Source organism: Eleginops maclovinus, chromosome 15 (genome assembly GCF_036324505.1).
Source record: "Eleginops maclovinus isolate JMC-PN-2008 ecotype Puerto Natales chromosome 15, JC_Emac_rtc_rv5, whole genome shotgun sequence".
Classification (NCBI taxonomy): Eukaryota; Metazoa; Chordata; class Actinopteri; order Perciformes; family Eleginopidae; genus Eleginops; species Eleginops maclovinus.
In genome coordinates, this window is record NC_086363.1 from 1,397,939 (window position 1) to 1,411,333 (window position 13,395).

General features: G+C 38.7%; 1 protein-coding gene across 1 annotated transcript; it reads right to left on the reverse strand.

Moving 5' to 3' along the window:
• Window positions 1-7,449: 7,449 nt before the first annotated feature.
• nkx2.2b (NK2 homeobox 2b) lies at window positions 7,450-9,109 on the reverse strand. Its single transcript, XM_063902783.1, has 3 exons — window positions 8,905-9,109; window positions 7,977-8,224; window positions 7,450-7,737 (listed from the first exon to the last, which is right to left on the reverse strand). Exons 1-3 carry the CDS (start codon window positions 9,107-9,109, stop codon window positions 7,450-7,452), a joined length of 741 nt encoding a protein of 246 aa, XP_063758853.1.
• Between the last annotated feature and the right edge of the window lie 4,286 nt (window positions 9,110-13,395).

The following is a 13,395-nucleotide window of genomic DNA, read 5'->3' on the forward strand; positions in this document are numbered from 1 at the left end:
CTTTCATAAATGATGATAATAATAAATATGAAGCACCTGTAAAACGAGCAGCGTAAACAGGCCGAGCAGCCAATCACCTGCTGACCTGTGCGTCACGTCACCTCACGTCACCTCACGTGCTCTCGCGGTACTCTGATTATAAACGGGTCCTCTCTGTTTGTCTCTCCGGAGCTCCAGAGGCCCGGGACCTCCGTGGATCTGCAGCCGGGATCAGAGCTGCTGCTGTGGGCAGAGAGTAGAGGAAAGCCCTTGGTAGAGGACCGGGAACACCGGGGAGAAAAACAGCTGGTTTTTACAGGTGTTTCATGGAGGAAGTTTAGAATTAATTACAGCTGATTTTATAAGAAATGTATATTATTTTGGGGCCTAAGTTTGTGATGGTATTATACAGAATTATAATGTAATATAGCTTTTATTAAATTGATTTAAAAGTGGAATTAATGTCGTGTTGTCTATAATATGCCCGTACAGTATGATGTCTGTGGGCATTAATAGTTATAATGTTCTCTAAACTGTTAATGACTTAATGCAGGTTCTCTTAATTTAATGGCTATAGTATTCAAACCTGAGAAAAACAGCTGATGTTCTCAGGTGCTTCTGGAAAGTTTACTCTTAATTGCAGCAGATATCAAAGGTATTTATTATTATCATCCAAAGTTCAAACCTAGCCTCTGTTTGTCTCTCTGATTACCCATCTTAGTTAATCGAATACATTTTATTTTTTGTTAGCCTATAATATTATTCCCCTACGGTATAATGCCTCAATTTACAACAAATTTAAATCATTTTAATGCAAAACGAAGTTATTTCCTGTGGGCGTATATAATAACCCTTAAACAGTATAATGTCTCAGTGGTAAAAATGAGTTTAAGTTAAATACATTTTTCTAAAGGCCTTTTTAACTCTTAAAATATCCCTTAACAAAGGTACTTTATGTATTTTTCTGGTGCCCTTTATTGTTTAATGCCTTTTTTACAAAGAGTGCTTTTTATCGAGTGTTCCTATCGAGTAAATAATGAGTTTACTTTCAATTAAAATGTGTGTTTTACTCTTATGTTATCCTCTGCTATCTGAGACTTGATATTGCCTCTTTCATTTTGAAGACTGTATGTTTTCAACACTTTTTTCTGCTTAGACGTTGAATGACTTCCAGGTGAATTCATTCTTCTGAAAGGCCTTTTAAAATATTATGTCATCAACTTATTCCAGCAGCTCTGGATTTATTATATGATATTTAAGGGCCGAATCAATACTCTGAACTCAATATCAATGTATGTCTTTATATAAAAGCACAAATAAGGCTGCAGAAACAAAGCCAGCATAGTATAACTGTTTCAACCACATTCAGAAAAGCAATTTAGCCGTTAAAATCCATCACAAGGAACCGGTTTTTACAGCATGTTATGTCTTTAAATAAAGCATCGAATGAGGATCCATTTTCAAACCCTTCAGCTGCAGTTTGCAGGACTTCTTTGTAATATGTATTCATGTCTTCCTAAGAAGGAGAAGTAGTTAGATGTTTTCAAAAGCTGAAATTTAAACTCAATTTCCTGTAAAAAAAAACATGCTTAAAAAACATGGACTCAGATTTGGATTTGAATGAATTGTTCAGCTAATTTAAGATGTGCAGCTTGCTCACTAAATGTAAATAAGATTATGGTGTTCGCTGTGTTTAGCTCTTCAGCTGGCTTTTATTGGTCGGATAGTTTAGAGATAGGGTCAACGTTTATACTCCTGTTTTATTTTATATTTTTAAAGGTTTTTATTGTATAACTGTTCCTTTTCTACTCTGTTTATATTCCTCGTGATGTGCAGTACTTGTTCTACATGCTGCTGAAATAAAAAATCTGGGATTAATGAAGTATTAATAACGTGTCTGTAGGTCAGGGAGCTTTCTGATGCTGCTTCTTCAGTGAAGAGAAATCCTCCTGCACACACCGACGGTTTCCTGGTGTTTTTAGGCTCTGGTCTTTATTTTACTCACATGCTTTAGTTTCCCTTTACTGTGGAAATATTGTATGAGATTGATAAACAGCTATAGTTTCATCCCTTTAAAATCTATAATTAAATAAGAGCATCCTTTCTTAGTGCCGTGCAGAGGGGAGATGTGCAGCGTTCCAGCAGGAAAAGCAACATTTCTACAACAAAACCCTTTTATTTTGCTGATCTCATTTACGGAATATTACTGTACTGAAGTAATATATATATAGGCTTCTGTTTTATAAACCCTTCCAGATTTTCGGTGTCCCTCAGGTAAGAGCACCTGTGGCTTCAACAGGTCACTGACTGAGGGGTGAGGAAGGTGAGGAGGGGGGACACCATGTAACCCCCCTTTATCGTTTCCTTTCAGTTCCCTCTGCAGAGCCTCTTCAGGTTAATCCCCGAGCAGCCGGGCCCTGAACGCCTCTTGAGATGGGGGGAGATGAGGGGAGGTATTATTCAGACCACCTGGCTCCTGAGGCAATCTTCCCCCCCCTAACTCCCCTTTGTGGGGTCGGCCACGAACTGAAAAGTCTGAACTCAAGACCTGAGTCCAAAATCTCCATTTGTCTTTCATTTGTCTGTCCTTTCTGTCTTCTAGTTTCTCTGTCTGACTTCTTTCTGTCGTATTCCCACATTTCTGTTTGTCTTCTTTCCATCTTTCCGTCCCCCGTCTGTCTCTCTCATTGTGTCTCCCTTTGACCAGCAGTGTGATGAGTTTTGTGAGTCTGTGGACAGATGAACCAGTCTGAAACACAACACACTGTACGTGATAGGCTAAGGGGGCGGGACATCTCTGAGCTGTGGACCAATCACAACAGAGGAAAAATAAAGAGCTTTTTGAACATTAAGGCATGGAGACATGTCCCAGGACAGACACAGAGCATGGAGACATGTCCCAGGACAGACACAGAGCATGGAGACATGTCCCAGGAGAGACACAGAGCATGGAGACATGTCCCAGGAGAGACACAGAGCATGGAGACATGTCCCAGGACAGACACAGAGCATGGAAACATGTCCCAGGAGAGACACAGAGCATGGAGACATGTCCCAGGAGAGACACAGAGCATGGAGACATGTCCCAGGAGAGACACAACAGGAACCTGATAATGAGAATATTAGAGCCTCTCTAACCTATAATTATTTTTACATATTTATAGTTTGTGTGTGTGTGTGTGTGTGTGTGTGTGTGTGTGTGTGTGTGTGTGTGTGTGTGTGTGTGTGTGTGTGTGTGTGTGTGTGTGTGTGTGTGTGTGTGTGTGTGTGTGTGTGTGTGTGTGTGTGTGTGTGTGTGTGTGTGTGTGTGCGCAGCTCAACAGCACCACCTTCAGGTTTGTGTGTTTTATTTGATTATAAATCTGTAATTATTCATCTCGTTTATTTACACCTGCTGTGTTTCCACTCACGGCCTGCAGGGGGCGACACACTCCTATAGTGCTGAACCAGACACCTGAGTTTACAGGGGGAGGGATACAAGCAAAACACCTGAGGCTGCAAATCCTCTTCATCACACAACGTGAACTCCTCCTCCTCTTCAGGTGAGTGTCTCTTTACTTACTAAAGTGTGTGTGTGTGTGTGTGTGTGTGTGTGTGTGTGTGTGTGTGTGTGTGTGTGTGTGTGTGTGTGTGTGTGTGTGTGTGTGTGTGTGTGTGTGTGTGTGTGTGTGTGTGTGTGTGTGTGTGTGTACACTAAAGCATATATTTTTTACCGAGCGTCTGCTGCCCCCTGCTGGCTGAAAGACGAAACACAACTTCTGACTAAATTTGTAAAAGAAAATGAAACGAGAATTTCACCTGTCTTTATCCTCTGTTCAGATTCCTGTTCTGGAAATATATAAAGAAAAAAGCACATATTTAATAGATAAAATAAGATAAAGCCTCATTTGCTTATTTACATATCATTTGAGAAAGCTTGTTTATATAAATGAAAGGGTCTTCCTGTTCGAGATCAGCTGGGGAAGTGAGGCGATATCAGCTCTGATTTTGTATGAGCTAACCTCTGACACCACTGAATACAGAGACCACACACACACACACACACACACACACACACACACACACACACACACACACACACACACACACACACACACACACACACACACACACACACACACACACACAGGGGGGTCTTTCTCACACAGTCAGGAGCTGGTTTTCTCTCTGTGGATGAATTCATCTGTAAGATGTTTTAATCCTGTCAGATGTTGGAATAGAAACCAAAAGAGCATCGAAGATATTCAGAATAAAGTAAATAAAACCAACTAAAGGTTACAGATCCTCATTCCGTGTAACCTTTATTATATCTACAGGATATTATCCCCGTCGTAGCTCTTTTTCTATGGTAGTTTTCTGTCTTTTGTACTTATTTTAAGCCTCTTTGTATTTGCTCTTTAGTGGTTTTCTGTCTCTGGAAGTTGAGTCTCTGTTATATCTTTTTTCTTCATTTTCAACTGTTTGTAGAGTCTATTTTGGTCTCTTTGCAGCTGGTTTTGAGTTGTTTGCACATATTGAAAGCCTCTTATTGTTCTTTTCTGTCTCTTTGAGATGTTGTCAGAGGATCTGAAGTTGCTATGTGGTCATTTCTGTTTTCTAGAAGTCCTGTTGTCTTTTTTGAGGTTCTTCTTTGTGTCTTTAATCATTCTTCAATATTTTTGTTTTCTTTTCATTATCTTTGTATTGGTTTTGTGTCTCCGGAATCTTTTTGTAGTTTCTTTTTCTGGTCATTTTCAGTCCATCACTAGGGGCCTTGTTTCTCTTTGTACATATGTTGAGTCTCTTTTGGGTCATTTGTCCCTTTTAGTCTTCCTCTTCTCTCTGCACTTGTTTTGTGTCTCTTTGTGCTCATCATCAGAGGCCTCCTCTTTCTTTTATCGACATTTTTTGCAGCTTAATGTCACTGGTTTTCCGCTTCATTCATAAATCAGGGAAGTATACTCGAGTATAAATGTGATGTGAGGATCAGACAGTTCTTCCAATAAAAACCGAAGTTACAGATTAAAGTTTCCGCACTAAAGGTTCAGGTTCAAGCAGGAATAAATCCGACATCAGCAGGGAGGGACAGTCTCTTCTTCCTCCTCCTCCTCTTCATCCCACAGAGATTTAATTTGACCTCAGTTATTCCGATGTGTTGAAAACAAAAACAGATTTTAGTTCCTCAACTGTTTGGTCCTTTGGGCTCAATCAGAACATGTAGAAATAAGGCTTAAGGGAGGAGACTGTTTCAGGGCATCAGAAAGGCTTTCATTTCTTTGGCCCGTCAGTTTAACATAAAATATGTATATTTAAATTCAATTAAGAATGAAATATGTATATAAACATAAAGAAGTAAAATATTTGTAATTTTGTACGACAATATATATTTTTGAAGATAGCTTTAGAGGTATAATAGATGTTTCGATCTATAAACATAAAGAAGTCAAAGTAAAACTTTACACATGAAATAAATAAATATATTTATTTATTTATTTATTTAAACTTTAAAGGTTTAAATAAATAAATAAATATATTTATTTATTTATTTATTTATTTCTTTAAACTTTAAAGGTTTAAATGATTTTTCCTTTTCAAAATGAAATAAATATAGAATTTAAATAAAGATGTGAAACTGAAAATCATTCAAATTCAATGAAAATAAAATCAATGATAATAAACACATTTATAGAAACATCATTTGATGCATCTCACTTATTTGTTTGTGATTTGGTTATCTTTAGAGCTGATTGTGGGGTTATTATGGGATCTTTATGTGAAAGAAGCTGTTTTGTTTTATTTTAGCTTTCCAATTGTCCTCACAGGAAATGACCTCAATGTGAAAGCAGAGACTTTCAAACGACCAATATTAACCTTTTCTGCAGGATCACAATATACATATCATCAGAGCAGGACAGAAAATGTAACCTTGTTTTATGAAGCCAAACCGACCCAAACAAGAATCCATTTTTTGAGACGAAGGCGTTGAAAAACTGCACGAAATAAAGGATAACAGTAAGTGTGAAGAATAAAGTCCGAAATGAAACCAGTCACACCTGCTTTTATTCACCGTTATAAATATGCAGTTCATTACAAAACAAGTCAACATTATAAATAGATTTATAAAACACATGCAAACTTTCCCCCCGGTAAAAGTGACGACGACGACAACAACAACAAAATGTACAAAAAGTCCCAAAAATGTTATCTTTACCTCCACCTCCCCTCCACTCTGTCCGTCCACATAAGAAGGAGTTTTAGTTTTATGATAAGAATGGAAATCCAGTGGACAGAGAGGGGGAACTCTCCATTAAAATAGAGTATTTCAATCTGAATAAACACTGAAGACTCGTCGAAGACAGACGAAGAGTGGGTTTCCAAATGCTTTACCTTTACAAGTAAAACGTTGACTTTTGCTTTGTTTCGAGACACTGTCCTCACCTCTTACATAGAAGCATTTATCATTTAAGAGGACCTTTAAAGACAATGGAATCAACAGTTTTAATAGAGAGGACTTCTGGGTCCGTTTTCACCCTTTGATATTGGGTTGAGGGCTGGAAAGAAAACCCTTGTCCTATGCGAGACAGAACGGGAAATACTCTTAGATAAGGGCCATTTGAAATGGTAGGAAGACTGAAGACTGAACCAGAAAATGCCTAAAAGTGTCTAAAGAATATCCCTTTTTGATATTTGTTATTTTCCTGGAAAATACTGATTATTCGGGAGAAAAACAATCATTGCATAAACCCAACTGCATTACAAAAATATGTAATTTTCTCAGTTTTGTAATTGGGTTCCTATCGTTTATTAAGTCCAATCTGACGGAACATGAGAGGACTTCAATTTAAGTTCTTTATCCTTTCCCAATCTGTGTGAGACTGAAAAGCAAAAGTATTTTAAGGGGAAACACTCCTATAAAAGTCATTTAAGTTGGAAATAAGAAAGAAAACTGAACCAGAAGATGTCAAAAAGGGATTTATATTTAATACTCAGATTGAATGTTTTCATCCTAGCTGGAAAACAAGGAAAAGCCACTAAAGAAACATGCTGTTTATCCTTTATTGAGTCCAATTCTTCCCATTTAAACATTAGTGGAAGAATAATTTAAAGGCCGAACATGAGTGGACTTCATTGTCCATTTTATTGTATTAATGTTTTTCTGAGCTGAGAGCTGAAGTAAAAACCCAGCCTGTGAGAACACTCTGAAACTAAGGTATTTAAATTGGAAGGAAAACTGGAAACTGAACCAGAATTACATTTTGATTTGTTTCATCCTTCCTGAAAATACAGATTTTCTTGGGGGGAAACCAGTCCAAACCAAACTCCATTCAAAAAGGTGGATTTTCTCTGTTTTCTAGCAGGCTTTTAATCGTTTAGTATCTTTTCTGTGACCCTAAACACCATTTGATGTTTCATGAATTCATAAATAAGGCCCAACAGGAACTTTCTACATGGACTTCTTAGTGTTTCAGGAATCGTATCCCAAAAGTTTGTTCACCAGCTCCAGTGGTACATGTGCGCCAGCTGCTGCACCCCGGGGTGCTCGGCACCGTACCCGGGGTGCAGCAGAGGGGAATAGGCGCAAAGAGGCAGGCTGAGGCCGGACCGGAGCGTCACCTCCAGGTCTGAGATCCAGGGCTTCATCTGCAGGTCTGAGATCCGCTCACAGGGCTTCCCGTCCCGCACCAGCAGCGGGATGGAGACGCGGCGAGGCGGCAGCAGAGGCTCCAGGTGCTCCGCGCGCTTCATCTTGTAGCGGTGGTTCTGGAACCAGATCTTCACCTGCAGAGGAGGTTGATAATAAATACACATCAATCAAAGATGTAAAAATAAAACCAATTAAAAAACTAAGAAATTAAAAATAATAAAAAGATAAATGTTTAAAAAATATTAAAATAAAGAAATACAAAAACTTATTAATTCATAAGAAATGTTGAATTATTTAGTTCCAAAATAAAACAAATACAATTAAAATAAAGAAATGAAATAATAATCATAAAAAATATACCCTGTCTAATCACCTGGTTAGGGGTGAGGTGGATCAGCCCGGCCAGGTGCTCTCTCTCCGGCGCGGACAGGTAGCGCTGCTGCCGGAAGCGCCGCTCCAGCTCGAAGGTCTGCGCTTTGGAGAAGAGAACGCGCCGCTTCCTGCCGCGACCCTTCTGAGACGCGCCGCCGCTCGCTGCATGCCGCTCCACGTCCGGGGACTCGTCCGTGGAGAGATCCGGGGATTTAGGCTCGGTTCGGGTCTCTAAGGAAAAACCGTGCACTGCAGGGAGACAGGGAATTCTGATTACTCTGTCCTCTGGCTGTTCTAAAACAAACTTAACTTCCAATACAAGTCCTCCAAAAACAACACTAAATATCCACGTGCATGCTAATTTAAGATATAAAACAAAGTGTTCTTCATCAGAGGTTCATTTCCTTTCAAAGGCTATAAATATTGTTACCCTGAAATGAAGCTGCTCAGGCTGATCTCCATTCCCAATACCACACATTTAAGTTCAACATCAGTCTGAACTGCTCCGATCTTGCAAAAACTAACCATCAGCAACAACTTTTAACTTCATGCAAAAAGCTCCACACTCTACATGTATACAGAGTCAGTGATTTAATGCGTAAAAGAGACAAAGTCTCCAGTTACGCACGGATGTGTGAGGCTGTCTGCGCAGAAATTATGATTAAATGGTCATCAAATGTCATTTTTTATAATAATTTTAATAGTAAAACTCAGGATCTGTTAATAAAATATATGAAGTCGGCATTCTATAGATTTTTAGTACACTTAAGTATTGATTTGTAAATTACGCACGATCGAAAGCGTGACGATTTGAGGGTTTGGAGACTGACATGAGATTTATTCTTAATATAAATTGATGAACCAGATAAAAACAGACCTAAATATTCTTGATTTTTAATATTAATTTAAAGAACAATACGTTCTCTTACATGAGACGTGCAGGTTACCGGATCCTCGGCTCCACCTGCTGCTAAATCCTAATTTCTGCCCGGTTTCCATCCTGGGCATCTCCACCGGTTCCTCCTCCGGTTCCTCCTCCTCTGCCTCCTCGGTACCAGATCCGTATCTCCCGGTTCGGTCCGGCAGATTCAGGATATCCCGCACGGAGAAACCAGTTTTTGTGCCAAAAGACATTACGCACGCAAGGAATGAAAAACAGGGTGGGAACGTTCCAGGTTTTAATCCTGCGGTGTGGATCAGTCTCTGCAGCCCGTTAAAGAGGAGCATAAAGCGGACTGAGAGGGTCCATGAGGGTCCGGTGAACCGGAGAGGACTCAGCTGGAGAAACACATGGAGGAAGACATTACAGAGGCTGAGCTCCAAGCTTTAAACTGTGTGTGTGTGTGTGTGTGTGTGTGTGTGTGTGTGTGTGTGTGTGTGTGTGTGTGTGTGTGTGTGTGTGTGTGTGTGTGTGTGTGTGTGTGTGTGTGTGTGTGTGTGTGTGTGTGTGTGTGTGTGTGTGTGTGTGTGTGTGTGTGTGTGTGTGTGTGTGTGTGTGTGTGTGTGTGTGTGTGTGTGTGTGTGGGTCAAGTGTTTGAGGGTGTGAAATAGAAACCCTGGATTAAGAGAGATGATCTTCGGGGAGGAGAAATGTTTTAATGATGGAGGATTAGGAGCAGAGAGGAGACTCATTTACATTTATTAGTCCCTGATCCACTTCCGGTTTGTTTAGATGTGTCCTAAACTACAGAAAAAAGCGTGTACTAAAGTGGAGTAAATGTAACTACGCATTAATATACGGTGGGTTTCATTTCTGCAGTATTCAGCACAGGCATCGTGACCGAAATAGACTTAATAATACAAATCTATAACACTTTTAAAACCTCTCCATTGTAACCAGTAAAAATATATTGAAAGCAAAATCCCAAAAGTAAAATTGCACAAAAATGTATAAAATTAAAACCTTAAAAACATGAAATTCAGTCAAATAAAAATAGACACATTTTCACCAACAGAGTCCCCTAATTAACTAAATTCAAGTTACTTTTACTACACATGTTTTCATGTTAAGCTCCTTGAGGTGTTTTTAAAACCCCACACTGCATGACTAAAACACCAGAGAGGAAAGGCTGACGTTTCTTTGTTTCTTTGTTATTTTATGGGCGTAAATTTGCTCAAACAGGGAAAGTTACCTATAAATAATCCCAAATTGACATTAAAATGAATAATGGGTAAATGTCCTCAGTGTTTTCTACAGCTCTGTGTATTCACCTTTTCTTAAACATTCGAACACCATTCAAAACTGCACTGAGACATCCCTAAATGTAAGATGAGTGTGTGTTGAGAGGATTAAGGGAAACACACTGTTCACACACCAACTGATGGACTCACTGACACTCAAACACACACATGTTTATCATCGAGTGCAACTAATCAACATCTTTATTCATATATGATGAGTACACTTGTTCTTATAAATACTTATTTGAAGCACAGGTGTAAACAATAAAGGAAGCAGTTGAGTAATGTCTATCACATTCATGCAAAGGAGACTGTTTAAAAAACGTCCCATTAAGGAGGATTGGTTAGCCTAGCTTAGCACAATGAATGGAAACAGGGGGAAACTGCTAGCCTAGCTTGGAAAAAATTAACAATTTGAAAGGTTTTTTATTCTGTCACTTAATAAACAACTGGCTAAATATATAAATAATATTCATGTTTTTATTCTTTTGTAATTAAAGCTCCTATAACGTTTATTAAACAGCATCACTGCAGGAGTGAGATAGAAAAAGATCAATGCTCACATGTTTCACCATTTTATGTGATTTATGTGTTGTTTATCTGCCAAAATCAGCTGCAAGCTCAACAACAAGCAAAAAACTAAACTTTTTAGAGGTTTCTAGTCTGTTATTTAACCACTTTCATTTACAAATACCAACAATGTGCTGTTTTCAGTGAAGACCAGATATTTAAACAGGTTTCTGATTCAAACACACTGGTCAGCCTTCTTCTTTTGTGGTATATTGACTGAAAATAATTCAAACTGGATGGGAAAATGTCACTACACCCACAAATGTTCTCATGTTTTAATAAAAAAATAATGCTTAAATGGTAAATATGAGAGTAAAGGGCAAAATCAGTGAAGAAACTCAAAAGCCTTTCCCAAAAATGTTTTAAAGCATGGTGTTTGTGTGTGTGTGTGTGTGTGTGTGTGTGTGTGTGTGTGTGTGTGTGTGTGTGTGTGTGTGTGTGTGTGTGTGTGTGTGTGTGTGTGTGTGTGTGTGTGTGTGTGTGTGTGTGTGTGTGTGTCTGTGTGTGTCTGTGTGTCTGTGTGTCTGTGTGTCTGTGTGTGTGTCCATCCTGCTGGGTGGTCGAACTCTGTAAACAAACACACGTCGAGCCAAAGGGAACAAAGACTGCACAGCCTCCACATGTATCCCATTTATTCCCCCTGAACACTTTATAATGGGCTCACTGACACACAGACACAGACACACACACACACACACACACACACACACACACACACACACACACACACACACACACACACACACACACACACACACACACACAGTCTATTGAAGGCAAAAGTGTGAATGCCATGACAACTCCCACCAGCCTCACATGTATTTCCCAGCAGTGTGTGTGTGTGTGAGACCCCCCCCCCCCCCACACACACACACAGCTAACCAGAGTTGATTTATTCTAAAGTAGCAATAATTAAATATAAATGTTTAAATACCTTAATTTTTACAAAACGAGTTGCGTCACATAAAATAAAAATAAGTAATCAAATTAGAAATGAATTAAAAAATAAAAAGCAGAATCTAATAAAATAAAAAAGAAATGTTACAAAATATTTTAAATAGGAAAAAAAATACTAAATTTAATTACAGAATACAAATAGTAAAATAAACAATATTACTTAAATAGAAATACTAATAGTTATAATTTAATAATATTTCTAATATTTACATTTGGTTTGTTTAGGTGCATGCAACACTTAGAGGAAGAGCAGATCACATAACAAAACCTTTTTTAAAACACGTTGAATATGATTGGATCAACCCTGATCTTAGACCGCCCCCTGCTGTCAGACCAAGGAACTGCAGGTAAGGATTTTCTGCTCTATTTTCAGTATAATTTAATTAATTTACTTACAATCTTTTAAGGAAACTGTGTGAAATATATTATAACAACAATTATGAAATCAAATGTATTTATTGGTCAATTTAATTTTATAATTTCTCAACATATTCTATCATATTATTATTATTTTTTCTAACATCGAGAACCTTTTTATTCACAGACCAGTAAAAATATATTACACCACCTTCAAATAGTGTGTTTAAAAAGACAGGTGAGATTTAAATGATCCATATAGGGCGGGAGAATGTCATACAGAAGATATCCAAAAGGGGGCGCTATTGCTTTAACAATGATGCCTTCAGGTAAGAAGTCAGTGTAGGAATTTGGGTAGTCGACCAGAATAGTGGCCATATTTTTTGACCCTCCCTGGGCTGATTTTGACTACCATGAGCAGTGTTGCAAAGATTGATTATAGAGAGCACACGATGAAAAGTATTGCCGCTACTGAGGACAATTTCCTTTCATATAAATAACCCGTCTGGTCCACAGTCCCATAATTCTTCCAAATTGACCCAAAATGTATAAAAAACTAGTTCTCCAGGTATGCAACTATGGACATTTCTCTTGTTAAAACTACCATTTGTGATCCTGGAAATCAGATCATAAATAGATTCAGCATCCTCAAGAACCCCCAAAACCACTCCAGAATTGTCCAAACCGGCCAGGCCATTTCATGCATTTGGGCCCTCTCTTCCCTCAAACATCCTCTGCACGTACTGGTGATGTCACTATGTTCAACAAGTAAACAAAGGAGTCCAATGGAGGCGTTTCAGGCAGGGTGGAGGAGAGAAACTCCCACTGGAGGAAACACAGGGATTTTAGCCTTTCAGACCATTTACATGCACCAAAACCCTGAAAGCATGAATATGCAAATCACTTTTTTCAAATTGACTTTTTCCCCTTTTAATTAAAAAAACTGACTCGCGTGACGACGTCCATCAACCTGCACAAGTTAATAGAACAAAAACAAATTCCTGAGTATGTAGTTTGCATAAGCCTGACTCTGATAATAATAGAAATGCATTTATTTTGAGCAGCTCTTTTCGAACATGCTTTCTGGATCAACAGTCTCTTGAACCCTTGATTTTTCTTCCTTTATCCCAGGTGACTTCAGTGCTGCTGAGGTCACCTCCATTATCTGTGGTTCCTCTGGTTCTGCACATCTGGTCATGGAGACTTATGGTGGCTTTACATAGCTTTACTCTCTCTGGCAGGGAATCGACACGCAGGCTTCCCAACATTAAGACCTGGTTTTGGATGTGTGACACAGCAGCTGGTCGTCTAACGAGCCGTTGCACGTCTCAGGGTTTCAGACTTAAAGGGATTTC

Coding starts and splice junctions, on each gene's coding strand:
- nkx2.2b (XM_063902783.1), bottom strand. CDS start 9,109: ATGTCTTTTGGCACAAAAACTGGTTTCTCCGTGCGGGATATCCTGAAT. Junction 8,225..8,904: donor CGGTAACCTGCACGTCTCAT/GTAAGAGAACGT, acceptor GTCTCCCTGCAG/TGCACGGTTTTTCCTTAGAG. Junction 7,738..7,976: donor TCCACCTCACCCCTAACCAG/GTGATTAGACAG, acceptor CCTCCTCTGCAG/GTGAAGATCTGGTTCCAGAA.